The sequence below is a fragment of the Tachypleus tridentatus genome, chromosome 1 (assembly GCF_004210375.1).
Source record: "Tachypleus tridentatus isolate NWPU-2018 chromosome 1, ASM421037v1, whole genome shotgun sequence".
NCBI classification, from domain to species: Eukaryota; Metazoa; Arthropoda; class Merostomata; order Xiphosura; family Limulidae; genus Tachypleus; species Tachypleus tridentatus.
In genome coordinates, this window is record NC_134825.1 from 2,422,261 (window position 1) to 2,445,126 (window position 22,866).

General features: G+C 34.2%; 1 protein-coding gene across 2 annotated transcripts in view; it reads right to left on the minus strand.

Moving 5' to 3' along the window:
* Window positions 1-1,158: 1,158 nt before the first annotated feature.
* LOC143230326 (uncharacterized) overlaps window positions 1,159-22,866 on the minus strand; it is a 29,293-nt gene continuing 7,585 nt past the window's right edge. Inside the window, exons 2-4 of one of the 2 annotated variants that reach the window (XM_076463723.1) lie at window positions 21,643-21,749; window positions 10,136-10,319; window positions 1,159-2,684 (exon numbers count right to left, since the gene is read on the minus strand). In XM_076463723.1, coding sequence (XP_076319838.1) covers window positions 1,579-2,684; window positions 10,136-10,319; window positions 21,643-21,749 — 1,397 coding nt within the window. In that variant the 3' untranslated portion in view covers window positions 1,159-1,578. The remainder of the gene's footprint in view (window positions 2,685-10,135; window positions 10,320-21,642; window positions 21,750-22,866) is intronic. The other variant, XM_076463807.1, reaches the window with a different exon arrangement.

Sequence of the window (22,866 nt, forward strand, 5' to 3'; positions counted from 1 at the left end):
CACTAAACCTTAGAGTAAACAATGAAATCAACTGCTAGTGTAAATAGTCTTCATCTGTTAAAATGTAAATACTATCTTCACACTAAACCTTAGAGTAAACAATGAAATCAACTGCTTGTGTAAATAGTCTTCATCTGTTAAAATGTAAATACTATCTTCACACTAAACCCTAGAGTAAACAATGAAATCAACTGCTAGTGTAAATAGTCTTCATCTGTTAAAATGTAAGTACTATCTTCACACTAAACCCTAGAGTAAACAATGAAATGGACTGCTAGTGTAAATAGTCTTCATATATCAAAATGTAACACCCATCTTCACACTAAAACCCTAGCATAATCAAAGATATGATCTGCTACATAATGTAAATAGTCTTTATATATCAAAATGTAACACCCATATTCACACTAAAACCCCAGAGTAATAAATGGCATGATCTGCTATAGTGCAAATAGTCTAAATGTGTCAAAATGTAAATACTATCTTCAGATTAAAACCATTGAGTAATCAATATTGTCTGCTACATAGTGTAAGTAGTCTTCATGTATCAAAATGTAACACCCGTCTTCATACCAAAACCCTAGAATAATCAATGATATGATCTGCTACAGTATAAACAGTCTTGATATATCAAAGTGTAACACCCTTCTTCACACTAAAACCCAAAGTAATCAATGAGCTGCTACATAGTGTAAGTAGTCTTCATGTATCAAAACGTAACACCCATCTTCATACTAAAACCCTAGAGTAATCAATGATATGATCTGTTACAGTATAAAGAGTCTTGATATATCAAAGTGTAACACCTTTCTTCATACTAAAACCCAAAGTAATCAATGAGCTGCTACATAGTGTAAGTAGTCTTCATGTATCAAAATGTAACACCCATCTTCATACTAAAACCCTAGAATAATCAACGATATAAGCTGCTATGTAATGTAAATATAGTCTTCTTTCATTCAGATCTAAGCAGATAAAAAATAATGTTTCACATATTTTTACTCTGTTCTAAGAGAGTTGCACATGCCAGTGTCTGTCAATTTCCACCATAAAGGTATGAAACGTAGTGTTACAAACATAATGCACACCTGTGGAAAAGTACATTTTTAGGTTATTGAACACTAATAAATGATTTATGCAATCAGAAACACAACATAATAAACCAGTAACTTTATATTTTATTTAAAACTTAAACAGCCAGAGTTAGTGGTGAGAGTTTCTAGCTAGTTGCTCTCCCAAGTGAAAACAGGTTGTCTTAGTAGCTATAATAATGTTATCTCTATTGTCAGTTATCTTAGGTGAAACTAATTGATGAAAACCACAGTTCAACTGTAGTTTTGACATACTTGTTCAGTGATAAGAATCCCCTGTGGGTTATTTAACATAGTTTTACATACAAACCCTTTACCACATACTACTCAACTATAATGGTCTTTTTACCACTAAGTATCTTCCTACAAGTTATTTAAGTTACTTTTGCTTAAATATTTGTCATTACATACGACACAACTATACAGCTTCTCATCAGTGTCTACATTCTCATGAATTTGTTGATCATTGTAACATAAAAATCCTTTGTCACACACTAACCAACTGTATGGATTTTCCCAGTGTGCAACTTCTCATGCAGTCCAAGTTTTCTTTTTGTTTGTAGTTGTTTACCACATATAACACAACTGTAGGGCTTTTCCCAGTGTGTATCTGTTCATGAGTTTTTAAGTTACTTTTACTTACAAATTTTTTACAACATGTCACACAACTGTATGGTTTCTCACCAGTGTGTATCTTCTCATGAATTATTTGACCATTTTTAGTCAAGAATCCTTTGCCACACAGTGCACAACTGTAAGGCTTCTCTCCAGTGTGTTGCTGCTCATGATACTTTATTTTACTTTTAGTTATAAACTGTTTACCACATACAACACAACTATATGGCTTCTCATCACTGTGTATCTTCTCATGAGTATTTAAACTACTTTTACTTACAAATCGTTTACCACAAACTGCACAACCATATGGCTTCTCACCAGTGTGTATTTTTTCATGAATTTGTAAACCATTGTAACTTAAAAATCCTTTGCCACATACCACACAACTATATGGTTTCTGTCCAGTGTGAATCTTCTCATGTATTTTAAGTTTATGTTTTGTTCTAAGTTGTTTACCACACACAATGCAACTGTATGGCTTCTCCTCACTGTGTATCTGCTCATGTCTCTTCAAGTTACTTTTACAAACAAACTGTTTACCACATGTCACACAACTGTACGGTTTTTCCCCAGTGTGTACCTTCTCATGAACATTTAGACCATTTTTACTCAAAAATCTATTGCCACATATAATACAACTGTATGGTATTTCTCCAGTGTGTATCTTCTCATGTATGTTTAAACCTTTTTTACTCAAAAATCCTTTGCCACACACTACACAACTGTACGCCTTTTCCCCAATGTGTATCTTCTCATGACTTTTCAAGTTACTTTTGCGTACAAATCCTCTGCCACATGTTGTACATCTGCAAGGTTTTTTCTCCAGAGTGTGTATCTTGTTGTGACTTCTTAGGATACTTTCACTTATAAATTGTATACCACAAACTGTAGAAATGTGTTTTATATCATCACATCTTATATTCTGATCTTCTTTCAGGTCATCTCCACTGAAGCTATTTTCATACATCTCTGTATCTAAAATAAAAATAAATTACATATAATAAGATCATACACACAAAATGACAAACATATAATTAATATGATTTGTTTCATACATACATAAATTTAGAAGAGAAACAAGACCAGACACATCTTTATTTTAGTTGTTTATACACACATTTATTTGTGTAACTTCAAATGCTTTTTTGTGTTTTAAAAGCACAAGAAATTGTGAAATTTACCAAGATTTTGAACCTAGCAATATGTTGACAAAATCTAAAATACCATGAGAAGATAAATAAAAGTAACAACACAAGGCTCTATACACTGGTATACTTACATATTTACACTAAGTTTAGTAATGTAAATACACACATACATAAGTTGGTACTCACAAAATACACGGCTTTTACAATTCTATAGGAAACAATAGAGACAATACATGTATTATATAGGTTTGTGTTTGTCTACATACAATACATTTATTAACTAGGTTTCTTTACAAAACAACATATATCATATAAATTTGCCCAAACACATTACAATTATGACATAGGTTTCTGTAAACACACCACATTTATCACAGACATTTATACAAACACACCACATTTATTACAGAGATTTATGTGAACACACTATCTTTAGTATGTAGGTTTCTATAAACATATATCATTTATTGTATAAGTTTCTATAAATATATCTCATTTGCTGTCTAGGTTTCTGTAAACATGCTACATTCAATACCTGGGCTTTTATATACAAATGTAAACATGCTACATTCAATACCTAGGCTTTTATATACAAATGTAAACATGCTACATTCAATACCTAGGCTTTTCTATACAAATGTAAACATGCTACATTCAATACCTGGGCTTTTCTATACAAATGTAAACATGCTACATTCAATACCTGGGCTTTTCTATACAAATGTAAACATGCTACATTCAATACCTGGGCTTTTCTATACAAATGTAAACATGCTACATTCAATACCTGGGCTTTTCTATACAAATGTAAACATGCTACATTCAATACCTAGGCTTTTCTATACAAATGTAAACATGCTACATTCAATACCTTTTCTATACAAATGTAAACATGCTACATTCAATACCTGGGCTTTTCTATACAAATGGGCATTTTCTATACAAATGTAAACATGCTACATTCAATACCTGGGCTTTTCTATACAAATGTAAACATGCTTTCAATACCTGGACTTTTCTATACAAATGTAAACATGCTACATTCAATACCTGGGCTTTTCTGTACTACAAATACAAATGTAAACATGCTACATTCAATACCTGGGCTTTTCTATACAAATGTAAACATGCTACATTCAATACCTGGGCTTTTCTATACAAATGTAAACATGCTACATTCAATACCTGGGCTTTTCTGTACAAATGTAAACATGCTACATTCAATACCTGGGCTTTTCTATACAAATGTAAACATGCTACATTCAATACCTGGGCTTTTCTATACAAATGTAAACATGCTACATTCAATACCTGGGCTTTCTATACAAATGTAAACATGCTACATTCAATACCTGGGCTTTTCTATACAAATGTAAACATGCTACATTCAATACCTGGGCTTTTCTATACAAATGTAAACATGCTACATTCAATACCTGGGCTTTCTATACAAATGTAAACATGCTACATTCAATACCTGGGCTTTCTATACAAATGTAAACATGCTACATTCAATACCTGGGCTTTTCTATACAAATGTAAACATGCTACATTCAATACCTGGGCTTTTCTATACAAATGTAAACATGCTACATTCAATACCTGGGCTTTTCTATACAAATGTAAACATGCTACATTCAATACCTAGGCTTTTCTATACAAATGTAAACATGCTACATTCAATACCTAGGCTTTTCTATACAAATGTAAACATGCTACATTCAATACCTAGGCTTTTCTATACAAATGTAAACATGCTACATTCAATACCTAGGCTTTTCTATACAAATGTATTTTTTCTCCTTTAATTTTTGTCAAGTCAAAAATAAAAACTCCCATACAGTAAGTAGCCTGTACAGACACCCAAAAACTGAAAGAGAAAAATAGGTCATCACACTGTGTTATGAACTAGCCAATCAATACTCTGATAAGTACTTGTGGATTTACTACAAACCAATAATATAGGTTGTCTTCCAGGGATGAGCTGCATATCAGAATAAGGATGAATAATGTAAAGGGTGGGCTATACTAGAAATTAATAAACACATTTTTTGGTACGTGTTGTTCCAGTATAAGTTTTAAACAAAGATATATATACTAATATTATACCATGAATCTAATGGTAGAAACACTAGATCCCTAGTTTCTATTTCACTGTACGTGTTTAGAAAATACTAACTACATGAAGATATGTACATAACAACAGTTAAATTATTCCTGAGTTTATTATATGTTATTTGACTTGCAGTGTTGAAAACGTGTGAAGGTGACTTTTATGTTCTTTGAATCTGGTTTCCATTTTTCTACTTGTTTCTCAATATAGAAGTCGTGGCAGTTATCACATTGTATTTTATAAATAATGTTGGTGTGGTGTTTGTCAGTGTAGTTTTACATAGTATAGACCTCAGTTTTGTGCGGGTTTTGAATAAATTTGGTATTAATTGGAATGTCATATTTTGTTACTAATTTTTGCCAAATGTTGGTTATTTGTTTGCTGATGTCGGAATATATGGTATACAGCAGTATATGGTTTTGTGGTTTTGATTCGTGAGCTGTATTTACTTTAGTTGGTTGATTTTGCTTTCTGTCTAGGTGTGTGCATTATAATGTTTTCTACGGTTTGTGGAGGAAACTTATTGATGTTGGTGAAGTATTGTTTTATTTTGTCTAATTCATCGTTAATTTTATCTGGTGAGCATAGTTTTATGGCTGTGTTTATTTGGTTTCTTAGTATGTTGAGTTTTGTTTTGTTTCATGTGCTGAGTCCCAAGGAATGTATAGTCCAGTATGGGTGATTTTTCGATTGGATTTCTGTTTGAAATGATGTATCAGTTCATGTAATTTTGAGGTTAAGAAATGATATTTGATTGTTTTCTTCCTGTTCACATGTGAAGTTGATGTTGGGATGTATAGAGTTAATGTGATTGAAAAAATTAAGTATGTGTTCTGTAGATTTGAATCCCAAACCGTGTCATCTACATATCTATACCAGTATAGTGGTGGATGTAATGCTGTGTTAATTGCTTGTGTTTCAACTTGTGTCATAAAAATATTGGCTAGAACTGGTGATACTGGGTTGCCCATGCTTAGGCCGTTTGTTTGTATATAGTTTTGGTTGTTGAACATGAAGTTTGTCTTTATCGTGGTGAATTCTATGAGGGTTGTTAACTGGTTACTGGGAATTTCTATAGTTGGGTTAGGGTCTCGGATATAGAGTTCTAAGGCTATCTTGCAGGCTTCAGTGGTTGGAACTTCTGTAAAGAGGATATAACATCTAAACTGGCCATTAAGGCTTTATGATTAAGTTGATTTAGATTAGACTTGAAATTAAAAGAGTCTTTGATAAATGAGCTGGCTGATGTTACATATTTGGAGAATGCCCATGCTATGTATTTACCAAGGTTGTAATTAAACGATTCATATGTGGACATTATTGGTCGTAATGGACAATCTGGTTTATGAGGTTTGGGGATGCCGTATATTTGTGGTGTCGTGAGTCGGTTTTACGTAGGTAGGAATAAAGTGTTTGTGAAATTGTGTTGGCTTTTTCATTTGTAGTAGTAATTTGTTCAGTTCGTCTCGTGTGTCTTTGTTGGATTTGTGTGTATAGGTTTAAATTTGTTCGCGGTCTGATAGGATGTTATTCATTTTTGGATGTATTCATTCGTGTTCATTATGACTATAGCGTTACCTTTATCTGCTTTTAGAATTTTTATGTTTTTGTCATCACTGATTATTGTTTCATCGCGGCGACTGTACGAGAAGTGTAAGTTTTGTGTTTTCTCAGTGTATTTGTACTTACCTGTTACCTGTTACCATTATGTCTGAACTAGCATACCGTACACCACTATTAACAGTACACGCTCACACGATCGTTAAGAAACTAAGGAATTTAAACCAACGAATTATTAATAGAAGAAATGACATTTATTTTATTCAACAATGTAGAAAAGAACAACTAACCCCTAATTTTGTAAAGGTAAAACTTTCAAAAAATTTTAATACATACACAAACATTATTCAAAATTTACAGAAAAACTACTGAAAGCCATGTTGAACACAAAATATAAAGAACTACATGACTTACAAAACAAAAAAATGAATCTAGACCATCAACTGGCATGCTGCATTAAACCAGAGATTTATGGACTTATACAACGAAACATAAACCAAATCAATACTAAAACGACAGAGACAAAAGATCTGCCACAACAAAAAACTAGAAAAACTAAGATGCAAACAACAGAAAAGACACCAAAACGACAAACCGTTGACTAACCTCATAATTAACAGATCCGACCGATCAATTAAACACAGGCGAGATACATCTACTTAACAAAGGACTCAACAGCTATAGCACCTAGGTACATTCCAACCATAGAAATCAAAACATGTTTAGAAGACCTAGCCAGGAGACTTGTGATACTTTCTACAGAGAACAAAAACAAGGAAACAACCAAAACAACCAACAGAAAGAAGACAACTTAGATAATTTTATTGACATCCAACAGCCAACCTTCCCAGGTAAAATTACAAATTTATATTTTCCAGAAACACCTAAAACAACATCTTAAACGATTTTTTCAAAGAATTTTCTCACAAAACCATCAACATAATTTCACAAAACAGAAAACTGAAAACAACCTTACAAAAATAGACATTAATTGCATAAAAACCTAAAACAAGACAAAACATAAAAATTCTAAAAGCAGATAAAGGTAACGCTATAGTCATAATGAACACGAATGAATACATCAAAAATGAATAACATCCTATCAGACACGAACAAATTTAAACCTATACACACAAATCCAACAAAGACACACGAGACGCAACTGAACAAATTACTACTACAAATGAAAAAAGCCAACACAATTTCACAAACACTTTATTCCTACCTACGTAAAAACCGACTCACGCACACCACAAATATACGGCATCCCCAAACCTCATAAACCAGATTGTCCATTACGACCAATAATGTCCACATATGAATCGTTTAATTACAACCTTGGTAAATACATAGCATGGGCATTCTCCAAATATGTAACATCAGCCAGCTCATTTATCAAAGACTCTTTTAATTTCAAGTCTAATCTAAATCAACTTAATCATAAAGCCTTAATGGCCAGTTTAGATGTTATATCCCTCTTTACAGAAGTTCCAACCACTGAAGCCTGCAAGATAGCCTTAGAACTCTATATCGAGACCCTAACCCAACTATAGAAATTCCCAGTAACCAGTTAACAACCCTCATAGAATTCACCACGATAAAGACAAACTTCATGTTCAACAACCAAAACTATATACAAACAAACGGCCTAAGCATGGGCAACCCAGTATCACCAGTTCTAGCCAATATTTTATGACACAAGTTGAAACACAAGCAATTAACACAGCATTACATCCACCACTATACTGGTATAGATATGTAGATGACACGGTTCAACCAACTGGATTCAAATCTACAGAACACATACTTAATTTTTCAATCACATTAACTCTATACATCCCAACATCAACTTCACATGTGAACAGGAAGAAAACAATCAAATATCATTTCTTAACCTCAAAATTACAAGAACTGATACACAATTTCAAACAGAAATCCACCGAAACATCACCCATACTGGACTATACATTCCTTGGGACTCAGCACATGAAACAAAACAAAACTCAACATACTAAGAAACCAAATAAACACAGCCATAAAACTATGCTCACCAGATAAAAGACTTTAAATACAATAAAACACAGACTCAATGCTTTGTATAATTGGAATTCTAGGCTACCAGTTATTTATCCATCCTAACTACTTGGAATAAGCTAAGTGTATCAGATAATCATTGTTTTAATGTAGTAATTATTTATCCATCATAAATATTTTAAACAGAACTAAACATAAGCTCAATGTTTTATTAATCAGTGACTATATTTTATTAATAGTTTTGTAATCATTTGATTATTATAGTAACAGAAAGTCTTAACTACTTCAGCGTGGGCTTTGTCCCTGGGACCGACTTAGTAACCTTAGTATACATTGTAATACTTGAAAATGTTTAAGAAAGCCACTACGGGGACATTCTGACCTTTTGATTAGTTATTCACATGTCAGAGACAGAAGCATGTATGAGGAAGCATTTCCAAAAATGGTTAGAGATGTTTAGGCACAATGTGTTAGAATCAGTACCTGAGCAATATTTCAACAAGTAGAAAAACGAGAAATTCTTATTTTATATTCTAGCTTCTAAGTATTGGTAATTTGAGTGCCTAATTAAAAAAGAGCTAAGAATTTTGTATTTTGACATCAAAAACATAATTTGAACCAGTTCTACATTTAACATAACATGAGACCCACAAAAATTTATGTTTAGGTACATTTCTAATATTTACTTTTAAACTAAAAAATTAATTTACATATAATACTAAAATTTGAATTATGATCTATAGGTTGATACTGAACTTATTCATATAAAATAGTCATTTTAAATGTAACTCAGCATTCGACTCCTGACCTCAGTGGAGAGGGTTAACAACATTCAACTAATCCGAGATGACGAGAAAATCCACTTATAGAGAAAAATTATATGTGTAAAAACAGCTGATGTGGGTAGAGAAAGCACTATGTAGAGGAGCGAGCAATGCTTCGACCTTCTTCAGTCATTGTCAGGTTCACAAAGAATGAAAGAGGTAACTGACCAGTAGCTGATCAAAGGAACACCTTTATACCTATATTAATAAATATAATCCAACATCTAAGCACGCCCTCTACATTCCTACACTTACACAACTGCCTTCAAACATGTGGTCAGCTACCAGTCAGTTACCTCTTTCTTTGTGAACCTGATGATGACCGAAGAAGGTTGAAACGTTGTTCGCTCGTCCACATAGTGCTTTCTCTATCCATACCAGCCAATGTTTACATGTATAATTCAAACACTTCATTAAAGTTTTAATAAGGAAGACCCTAGATATGTAGATAGTATACCAGACTTTCTGGGATCAACTTCTGGTTCATTAACATAGTGGAATAGCAGCTCAAATGTAGTATTAAGCAACTTAGTAGTTACTGTCCATAAATAATTAAAAACAGTAACTAATTAACAATTAAACATCAGTGACTGTATAAGCTAATAATCATGACAATCTAAGGATATATAACTGTCAAAATTTACTTAAATACTTGAAATTATAACTAACATTTAACTAAATGTTACACTATTTCATCTTAGCCAGTAGTAATGATTTGATGTGTTATTTTGTAGATGTTTTATTTACCAGGAAATGTTTCTGACCCAGAGCCAACTTGTTGACAATCATCTTGTGTTTCCTTTCCTTTTATCACACACACAATTTCATCTTTAGAGTCAATATTATCACCATCATTCTCACTAAATCCAGAAATAATTTCATCTTGTTGTGTATCACCAGATTCATCTGACTGTACCCTGACATGTGTGTTCTGAAATCAAAAGGTTTATGAAAAATATGTAATCACCACAGTACATCCATATAAAGTAACTACAATTTTTAAATTTCAATGAAATATTTGTAATGGCTACCTCCCATCACATAATAGCTTTTCTTGTTTAATGCTGCCCTCTATAGCTCACCATTAGCCTTTAAACTACCTCATATTCCAACATGCAAGTAAGTACACTATAAATCTCCACCAATCAACAGGTTGGTTGGTTGGTTGGTTTGGTGTTTTATGGAGCAAAGCAACGAGGCTATCTGTGCCAAACATTCAGTAAAAAGTTAAAATTAACGTAAAATTATTAAAATTCATAAAAGAAAATTAAGGTAAAACAAAAAAGGTTAATTTTTTAATTAAAAACATAAATAACATTAAATCTAATTTTTACATTTCATCTACAGCAGTAAGAGAAAAACTAGAGTAATACAAGTTGTAAAGGACTTTCTGCAGCATAATTGTAATTATCATAACTCACCAGGATGACTCACTGATAAATTTAAAAATCAGCATTAGTCACCTGAAGTTGGCCTTTCCAGTCATGATTTCGAGTTATTTGATGTTATGGCCATTTTCTAATTCCAAATTGTACTAGATGTACTTTGGTTCTTAAAAGAGAAACACATTAAAAAAGGTCTAATGTATAAATTAAAAAACTTAAATAGCATTAAAAAGATTAATGGTCTTTAAAAACATTTCTAAGGTGGACAGTGTCACCATCACCAATAACACTGTCTAATGTTATAGATTATAGATAAACCTTGGGAAACAACATGCTTAAAATTGTGCTGTTGTTGGGAGTCAGAATGACAGCAAGACAGTAAAATGTGGCTTATTTTGACCTGAGTGTTACACAGACAAAATATTGATGCATCAGTCCAAGACAAAAAAAAAAGATGAGTTAAAAAACTGTGACCAATGCATAGTCCAGTTTGGACAACTTCCTATTTCCAATCCTTATGGAAGCAAGATGGCCAAAGTCCAGTAGAGGGTTTCATTTGGAAAAGCTTGTTTTCACATTGCATAATCTTTATACTGAAAAGAGTGACACTCAAAACACAGCCCTGAGGGCCTCCAAGTTCACGTAGAAAAGAACTGGAAAAGACTGAACCTACATGAACTTGGAATCACCTGTCCATTAAAAATTTTTAATAAAAATGGGCAAATGGCCAGGTAACCCATATAAATGGAGATATTCCAAAATGCCATACCTCTATGTTGTATCATAAGCCTTCTCAATGTCAAAGAATATTGATACAAGATGTTGTCATTTGAGAGAAGGCTTCTCTGACTGACGTTTCATATCATATCAGGTGGTCCACAGTGGAGTTCTGTTGTCGAAACCCACACTGGGTGGGCAAGAGAAGATTGATTTTAGGAACCAAACAAGACGAGCATTAACCATCCTCTCTAAGGTCTTACAGAGACAGCTCGTCAAAGCAACTGGATGGTAGTTTGAAGAAATCTTAGGATCCTACCCAGACTTAGGGAAAAGTAGGACAATAGGTTGGCACCAGGCATCAGGACATTCTCCTGCCAAATATCAAGAAAAGCAGGAGATAGATGGTGCAGCATTTCATAGTGTACATCATCAGGTCCAACCAATGCACTGCAAGACCAATAAAGGGCCTATCCGAGTTATACCAGTGCAAAGGGATGATTATTGTAACAGAGATAACACTGGGGAACACTTTTTCAGTAACTTTGAGTTGCATTGGATATTTTAACTGATTCTGAAGGAGTTTTAGGCACTGATTTCAAATCTGAAATTAGTTTTTCTCTACAAGCTCTAGTTTGTATGCAATTTGAGGTTAATGAAATTGTACAAATGTGAACTTGCATAAACCATGTATAAGCATTTTCACGTCCATATATATAGATAGCTTCTAATATTTTGATCATTCTTCTTTTGTTTCAGATCAAACATGGCTTCCAAAAATAAATATCATTGCTGATGCAAGGCTTGCTGCTACATATGTGGATGCTACACACTCAATCGTCAGAGACGTAACATATCCTCGTTCGTCAAGCGTGCCTACAAGGCATATTTTGAAGTTCATCTTGGTGATCAAGACAAGCAATGGGCTCCTCATGTTGTGTGCCACAATTGTGAGGAAATGCTTCGAGACTGGACCAAAGAAAAACGCAATGGTCTGCCTTTTGGTGTTCCAATGATTTGGCACGAACCCACCAACCATGTAACTGACTGTTATTTCTGCATGGTAAACACAACGGGTGTTGGGAAGAAAAACCAACATAAGATTACGTATCTGAACATTCCCTCAGCTATTCGGCCTGCTCCGCACTCTGAAGAAGTTCCTGTTCCAGTTTTCAAAGGCTTGCCTTCATTGGACAATAAAGACATTGGACATGATACAAGCGAACAAGACAGTTTTGACAGTGAATTGTCAGAAAAGTGTACACAATCGGAGAACTGTTCTTCAGACACTGAACCTTTCCCGTCCCAAGCCTCTTCCCAGGCTGAACTGAATGATTTAGTGCGGGATTTAGGTCTTTCAAAGAAAGCAGCAGAGCTTTTGGCATCAAGATTACAAGGCAGAAATCTTGTTGATCACTCTGTTAAAGTATCATATTTCAGAAAGCGTGACCAGCTTTTAGTGACCTTCTTTTCAGAAGACAGACAGTTTGTTTACTGCCATGACATCCAAGGGCTTCTCAAAGAACTGGGTGTACCTTACTATAGTCCTGCTGAATGGAGACTCTTTTTAGACAGTTCAAAACACAGTCTAAAGTGTGTTCTTTTACATAATGGGAATGTTTATGGAGCAGTACCTGTCGGTCACTCAGTGCATTTGCGGGAAGACTATGATGATATGAGAATGGTCATGGACTTATTAAAATATCGTGAGCACAATTGGATCATTTGTGTAGACTTAAAGATGGTCAACTTTCTTCTTGGACAACAGAGAGGTTTCACCAAGTTTCCATGTTTCCTCTGTATGTGGGACAGCCGAGCACGAGACAGACATTGGGTCCAGAAGGACTGGCCTATTCGTGACACCCTTGAAGCAGGCATGCCAAATATCATACAAGACCCAATTGTAAGCAGAGATAAGATCATCTTTCCTCCTCTTCACATCAAATTAGGTTTAATGAAGCAATTTGTCAAGGCACTGGAAACCGAAGGTGAATGTTTCCAACACATCATCACAGCTTTACCAGGGTTATCATTTGAGAAGATCAAAGCAGGCGTGTTTGATGGCCCACAGATTCGAACCCTAATTCGTGATGATCAGTTTGTTGCTAAGATGACCGCTTTAGAAAAGGCAGCATGGTTATCCTTTGTGGCAGTCGTTCAGAACTTCCTTGGAAACAATAAGGCGGAGAACTACAGTGAACTTGTGAACAGAATGCTCCTCGCTTTTAGTGATCTCGGTGCAACATGAGCATCAATCAAGCTTCATTTTTTGAACAGCCACCTTTATAAGTTCCCTGACAACCTGGGGGCTGTGAGTGACGAACAAGGAGAACGATTCCACTAAGACCTAAAGGTCATGGAAGAATGCTACCAAGGGCGCTGGGACAAAAGTATGATGGCTGACTACTGCTGGAGCATTAAACGAGATTTTTATATGCAAAAGCGGCTCGTTTGGGCTGAAAACACTTTACATAAAGAGCGAACAACGTTCGACCTTCTTCCGAAGGTTGTTATGTAAAGTGTTTTCAGCCCAAACGAAAGCTTTTGCATATAAATTTCAACAAGTGGGTTTATCACTGATTAAACGAGATTGTCCAGATGAAGTGTACAAAAGTTACAAACGCAAATTCCTACCTGAATAAAATACACAAACAAATTGATAAGCTATTCCTATAATTTCCTATAATAACGAAAAATTAAAAAATAAATAACAATGTCAAATTGCATAAAATCTGTAGCTTGCAGACAAAAAACTGACTTCAGATTTGAAATCAACACACTCAAATTGACTATAGAAAGGTCTTTTTTTAAGTGCAACAAAATGAGTGTTCCCCAGTGTAATCAGCTCAAAAGGAAAGAGGTGATTGCTCTGCCCAAACCTTGATGGCTAAGAAGGTGAAGGATGAAGCAGGAGTACTAGATACCTAGCAAAAGCTTTCACTTAGACTATGGGTGATGATCCGGGTATCACCTACTTCCTGGCCATAAGAGAGTAAGATCAAGAGGGGAACAGAATAATACTGCCCACTGACCTTTCGAATCTTGTCTCATATGACTTTGGAACTGGTGATAGAAGATATGATGGTTGTGAATTTAATTCAAGATTCATTCTGGCTTTGATGTCTTACCCACCGAGCATGTGCATGGGGGCCTGTTGGAAAGTGGTAGGGTTCAAGAGTGTGGGATACCTATGACAATTATCCCAAGCCCGTTTTAGAGCCTTCCATGCCATGTGGTAGTCAGGATTCCATCACAGACGAGGATATCATGGAAAATGTGTTGAGGTTTTAGGAATGCACTGAGCAGCTGCCTGTATATTACAGTCTGTTACTGCTGCCACACAGTCACCTATTGATGGCTTACAGATGATGGGAGAATCAAGTTCTGCAAGAGCAGTGAAAGAAAGCCAGTTGGCTTGATCCAGCTTCCATCAAAGCACACAGGTTGGGTGGCATCGACCATGGCCAGTCTCTCTCAAAATTATAGGAAAATGGTTACTGCCTCGTGGATTATTCTCAACCCTCCATGAAAAATGAGAAAATAATGAAGGGGAGCAAACCGAGAAAATAATAGCAGTAAAGGACTGGTTAGGTGCATGAAAATAAGTAGAACAACCAGTATTGAAAAGAGAAAGGTTGTGATCAGAGAGCATATGCTCCACAGAGCAATCCCTCCTATCAATATCAGCACTTCCCCAATGGGGATGATGTCCATTAAAGTCCCCCAGGATTAAAACGAGAGATGGCAACTGTTTAATGAGAGCATTAAGGGATGATTGATCATAGGTCTCTCCAGGTAACAGGTAGAGAGAACAAACAGTGATGGTATGACTCAAGAAAACACTGATGGCTACGGCCTCCAAGGATGTGTCGAGTGGCAAAGACAGAATGAGCACATGCTGATCAACCAACAATGCCACCCCTCCATGCACTCATTCATCACACAGTCTGTCATTTTTGTAGAAAAAAAACTGCCAAAAGATGAGTATCGGCAGGTTTCAGAAAGACATACAGGATCTTAAGAAGCAATCAGTGCTTTGATGTCATCCAGATTAAAACAGAAATGTTTCCTATTCAGAAAGACATACAGGATCTTAAGAAGCAATCAGTGCTTTGATGTCATCCAGATTAAAACAGAAATGTTTCCTATTCAGAAAGACATACAGGATCTTAAGAAGCAATCAGTGCTTTGATGTCATCCAGATTAAAACAGAAATGTTTCCTATTCAGAAAGACATACAGGATCTTAAGAAGCAATCAGTGCTTTGATGTCATCCAGATTAAAACAGAAATGTTTCCTATTCAGAAAGACATACAGGATCTTAAGAAGCAATCAGTGCTTTGATGTCATCCAGATTAAAACAGAAATGTTTCCTATTCAGAAAGACATACAGGATCTTAAGAAGCAATCACTGCTTTGATGTCATCCAGATTAAAACATAAACTTCAAAAGTTCCATTTATCAAGATGGCCATTTTTATTTATGTGTAGGCAAACTGGGCAGAGAACTCTTCTGTTTACGACAATGTCTTTTTTCTTTAATGTCTTAAAGTTTTGAAGTGTCTTCAAATTCTGCACCTCTCTTTCTTTCAACCATTTAGGGGAAGAACAAAAGTAGGATGGGTGAGAGCCATTGCAATTGATGCAATGAGGGTCTGATTCACACTCATAGGCATCGTGGTCCTTGCCACAGCAAGGAGCACATGTCAAGGATCCACAATATGATGTCTCTGAGTGACCGAACTGTTGACACTGGAAACATCAGACAGGGTTTGGAATATATAGCCATAACTTGTAATTAAGATAGCCTGCCTTGATGGTAGCAGGTGGATGCAATGATGCAAATGTTAGAATGTGAACATTGGTCAGCATCATAATTCCATCTTTGCGAGTGGAGATTTTATATAAAATTTTATATTTTACTGTTATTTTCTCAGTCCTCACTTTGTACAAGGTTTGTGAATTTGACCAACCTTTTATCCACCAATATATTTGTTTGTCCTAAGTCTGTATTATTCTCCTAACTGTGTTATTATTTTTCTACTGTAATTCGTGAATTTGACCAACCTTTTAACCACCAATATATTTGTTTGTCCTAAGTCTGTATTATTCTCCTAACTGTGTTATTATTTTTCTACTGTATTTCATGAATTTGAACAACCTTTTAACCAATATATTTGTTTGTCCTAAGTATGTATTATTCTCCTAACTGTTATTATTTTTCTAATGTAATTCATGAATTTGACCAACCTTTTAACCGCCAATATATTTGTTTGTCCTAAGTCTGTATTATTCTCCTAACTGTTATTATTTTTCTACTGTAATTTGTGAATTTGACCAACCTTTTAACCACCACTATATTTGTTTGTCCTAAGTCTGTATTATTCTCCTTACTGTGTTATTATTTTTCTACTGTAATTCGTGAATTTGACCAACCTTTTAACCGCCAATATATTTGTTTGTCCTAAGTCTGTATTATTCTCCTAACTGTTATTATTTTTCTAATGTAATTCGTGAATTTGACCAACCTTTTAACCGCCAATATATTTGTTTGTCCTAAGCCTGTATTATTCTCCTAACTGTATTATTATTTTTCTACTGTAATTCGTGAATTTGACCAACCTTTTAACCACCAATATATTTGTTTGTCCTAAGTCTGTATTATTCTCCTTACTGTGTTATTATTTTTCTACTGTAATTTGTGAATTTGACCAACCTTTTAACCACTAATATACTTGTTTGTCCTAAGTCTGTATTATTCTCCTAACTGTGTTATTATTTTTCTACTGTAATTTTATTTTTTCTATTGCCCTTTTATCTGTGTCTACTATTGGCACCATTATAAGTTGTAAATCATCTAGAGAACATGTGTTGCATGTTACACAAAAACATTACATTACCCAATAGTTACTCTGAAGTGCTCACAAGATTCCATGAAAATAGTTATTATTATATTATCACTGTGATTTACACCACTTAATCTAACCTTAACTAACCTAAAGAGTTTCCTATTTTTACATTTTAGTTACACATGAAAATCAAGAAATAAAGTACTTACCTGAGCCTTCTTTCTCTCTTTCTGTTTTTTTGCTGTTTACTACCAATGACAATTATCCCTACTTTCTTCAATACTTATAACAGTTGTGCAGTAAGTATTTCTTATTTCATTAAATACATAAAGGAACACAGAATAATAATATGCAAAAAGCACACACTGTCTCATAACTACTCCAGTTTTTCTGGCAATTTAACTATGAAGCAAGAGCTGTTACAAATTCATAGATGTAAATTAATTTAATTTGAGAAATGATTTGTGTCAACCTTGTTCAGTTGCAACATCTTTAAGTCACATCTTTCTCTGGTAATCAGCTGTTGGTTTCTTATATGATGCCTGAGATGTTTCATATTTCATATAGTTTTGAAGTTTTATACCAGGAACTACTTTGTTCATTACAGTATAAAGCCACTACCCTTTCCCTCTTCTTACTGAGTGGATAAATGTGCAGTCTGGTTGTATTGTAAGATACATTTCTACTTTACACACTGGATAAAACCTCCTTGGTCTGCCACTACCAATTACTAGAACTGGTAAGGAATCCAATGATCCACTTGGAGAAAATAAGAGGGGGAATTAAACATGGTGGTGGATTCAAGAGAAACATCACACTGCAACATGTCCACAAATCCCTGTTTTGAAAAGTGGACCATTCCTTATTTTTTCAGTCAAAGGATCATCAACAATGGGTATAAATTCTCTTTTACTTTGTTACCAATATTCAGTGAAAGTCTACTATTGAGTTAAAACTCAACAACTATGTACCTCTACGTATGCCACTAGTATTCTTACAGAAAAACAACCACATTTATACAGTAAGTGTTACAGCTGTAATGATGTAGAGTGCAGGTTTCAGTAAAAGTTAAATAAAGTGTATGGACAACTAAGTAATACAGCTGGTACTTCACAACTTCTTCTAAAGAAGTAAAATAAAGTGTACACACCTACCACAAAGTAGTTTCTCATGAGTAGTGATAGTAGAGGGTCCCTGGAAAGAGAACAAAAGAAATGTTGGGAAAAGACATACTCACATCAAAGGAAGGAGTAGGTATCCATCTAATAAAGTTACAGTCATGAAGCAATAGGGAGAAGTTCATATTCAGGCCTGAACAATTTGACATACTCATATCAAAGGAAGGAGTAGGTATCCATCTAATAAAGTTACAGTCATGAAGCAATAGGGAGAAGTTCATATTCAGACCTGAATAATTTGACATACTCATATCAAAGGAAGGAGTAGGTATCCATCTAATAAAGTTACAGTCATGAAGCAATAGGGAGAAGTTCATATTCAGACCTGAATAATTTCACATACTCATATCAAAAAAAGGAGTAGGTATCCATCTAATAAAGTTACAGTCATGAAGCAATAGGGAGAAGTTCATATTCAGACCTGAACAATTTGACATACTCATATCAAAGGAAGGAGTAGGTATCCATCTAATAAAGTTACAGTCATCAAGCAATAGTGAGAACTTCATATTCAGGCCTGTACAATTTGACATACTCATATCAAAGGAAGGAGTAGGTATCCATCTAATAAAGTTACAGTCATGAAGCAATAGGGAGAAGTTCATATTCAGACCTGAATAATTTCACATACTCATATCAAAAAAAGGAGTAGGTATCCATCTAATAAAGTTACAGTCATGAAGCAATAGGGAGAAGTTCATATTCAGGCCTGAACAATTTGACATACTCACATCAAAGGAAGGAGTAGGTATCCATCTAATAAAGTTACAGTCATGAAGCAATAGGGAGAAGTTCATATTCAGACCTGAACAATTTGACATACTCATATCAAAGAAGGAGTAGGTATCCATCTAATAAAGTTACAGTCATGAAGCAATAGGGAGAAGTTCATATTCAGACCTGAACAATTTGACATACTCATATCAAAGGAAGGAGTAGGTATCCATCTAATAAAGTTACAGTCATCAAGCAATAGTGAGAACTTCATATTCAGGCCTGTACAATTTGACATACTCATATCAAAGGAAGGAGTAGGTATCCATCTAATAAAGTTACAGTCATGAAGCAATAGGGAGAAGTTCATATTCAGACCTGAACAATTTGACATACTCATATCAAAGGAAGGAGTAGGTATCCATCTAATAAAGTTACAGTCATGAAGCAATAGGGAGAAGTTCATATTCAGGCCTGAACAATTTGACATACTCATATCAAAGGAAGGAGTAGGTATCCATCTAATAAAGTTACAGTCATGAAGCAATAGGGAGAAGTTCATATTCAGACCTGAACAATTTGACATACTCATATCAAAGGAAGGAGTAGGTATCCATCCAATAAAGTTACAGTCATGAAGCAATAGTGAGAAGTTCATATTCAAGCCTGAACAATTTCTTGAAACAGATGTTGAAGCTGAGTTGCAAAATTACGACATTAGAGATCTGATGAGAAGAAACACTGAGGAAACAGCAACATTCCATGGATAAGGCTAAGTACATCTGTCTAAGGAGTTAATGAACCCAACAACTTAGTGTGACAGGGAATAGATAAATGAAAATAGAAGGATTCCAGGGAATAATAGGTTAGGGACAGTAACCCTGAAAGGAGGCAGTAGATGCCACATAACATCATAGGGATGGAACCAGTCAAGGAAGCTTATATGGATCAGAATAGGAATATGGTTAGAGGTGAAAGATAAAGAAATGGGGGTGAAAGTCAAATCGAATTCTCAGGCAATGAAGGTCTTTAAGAAGAAATGCCATTCTAGATATATGATGACATAAGAGGAATGGTAGAGAATTCTAGCAAAATAAAAAGCTTAAATATCTGATTGATGATATCCACAACCTAGGGATAAAATAAAACACATAATAAACCACCTACGTGATTAACCACTTGTAAAAATACAAAGTATTGAGTGGGACAGACCAAAATAAGAAGGTGCTGGAAGAAGTGAATCCAATTTTCATCCTCAGAAAAATTATTATGATGAAAAAGAAATCACTGGCCAAATGTAAGAATCTAACTCTCTGAGAATTAAGACCTGTACCTCTTCAGTAGATGAAAGTCAATCTTGATGCCTGGGTAGTAGTACCAGAAGCACTGTCTACCATAACAGGAATTTTTGTTGTTGATACACTGAATTGCAAACTCATTCTAAGTTACCGTATAACCTAGTGACAAGAAAGAAATGAAAATAAAAAATTAAACACTTGAATTGAAATACAGTAGACAAAAACAGTTAATAAAGATATTGAAATGCCAATAAAGTACAACTGTATACATCAGTCACACAAGAAAAACAAACATCTAAATAATGAAGTGTCGACAAAACGTGAGGATTCAATGGCAATGTTACAGGGAATTTGCTGCATCAATAGAGGTGGTGCAATACTGTGAATGGAAAGTATTCACATGTGTTGAAAAGTGACATTTGTAGGATATACAGAGGGGTGCACTGAGCATTACTGGTGGATAATAATACTAAAATAGCTTAATTACCTACTGAATATATTTGTGTAATATATGCACTTTGACATTGAACCATCCCATATTCAAAGAATTAATACATTGTAATATGATTAAATTTGTTAATAATTTATTACTTTCAATACAGATTTATGTACATAATACTTGAAAGGTGCTTACTGGTCATAACAGAATTTATACTTTATATGTTTACACTTTTTTTCAGTATGTACCTCATAAACTTTTTAATTTAAAACCTAATTACTGACAACAATAAACAAAATATATGAATATGATAGTCTTGTGCTATAATTAAGAAATGTTACTACATTAGTCATAGTAATAAAACGTGCATGTTAAATAAATACTTGTTAATTGTGACAAAATTTTTCACTGATTATTTGAGTGCATACAATTATAATACAATGTATCATCTGAGATTAATGTCCAGGAATCAAACATTGAATATGATACATATTCATTACACCACAGCTGATTTAACAGAATTATTCAACTTGTATCAAGCACTATATTCATTCTTGTAGATTAGTCTACAAATTTGTAATGAATTTCTTCAGGTTGATCTTCACAAAAGAGATTGTTAGAACTAGTTAATAATTTTTATAAAAAATCTATAAACTTTTATAATTTACAAATTACCTCAGTCTTCTCTGATATTTCATTGTAATTATCTCTACATTCTTCTTTAGTGACACCAAAGTCACAAATTATCTGTGAAAAATTTTCTCCTGAGGAAACAGCTGCTCCTGTAGGTAAAAATATAACTGAATACACTTTATGTATCACTACAGTAGTAAAGTCTACACATTAAAATAGTAGAATAACAATAAATTATGTATTAATTCCACTAAGTTTTTAAAGTACATGAGGGTTAGGTTCCAGATAGAACACATTAGTAACAACTTCTACTGTTATGTTACCACATTGGTATTGATTCTAATTTAATTAACAAATCTGTACCTCATAGAAGTAACCATTTTACATCAAATAAGTTATAATATTTAATACTTACAGCTTATTACATGATACAGATTTCACTGAATATAAGATTCATTAAGTAGAGCTCAGTCACTTTCATTTTTCACAAATATGATTACTCATTACGCAATTTGAACACAAAATTTAATTTTGTGGGGAACTCAACAATATTAATTAAGTTATGACATTTTAAAAAGTATTAAAAGCTTTCAAATGTAAAATAAGTTCATCTGGGTGTAATTATGAACTATATCACAACTGATTTTACTTCTTCAACTTAAGTTGTATTTTTCACATACTGAAAATGTATTTCTCATACATACTTGACAGAAGATGAGTTATTCTCATTCATTGCTGCACTCTGTATGAAAACCTTTTTATTACTAATGTCACAAGCCTTTCATGTCCCCTGTTGGAATCAAACAGTTTCAACATGTCTCTCATACAAATCATTATGTGTCACCTATCCAGAAATAGGGGCATAGTACACTCATGTGACAAATGAGACTCCCACTATGCAGACAATAAAAGCACCAGAGGTGACTAGGGAGGAACAGTGAGAAGTGTGGGTAAAGAAAGTACCTATGAGAAAGACATTTTCAGTATAAGGAAATTATAACTTCTGATACGGTACTTCCATCCACTGAAAAGATTAGCTAGAATCTCACATTGATTAGGAGGAGGGATCAGAACAAGGAAAGAACAGACATACCTTCTGAAAACATCTGAAGAGGAGAATCGTACCACTTCTGATACTATTCATCCATTTATCCAGTGTATTAGAAATCAGGGCAGAAAATGAGAGGAGTACATCCTAGTGAGAGAAAGTGGTGGGAAAGTGATCTTACTCAGAGAAATAATTAGTTATTCAATCATACACATGGG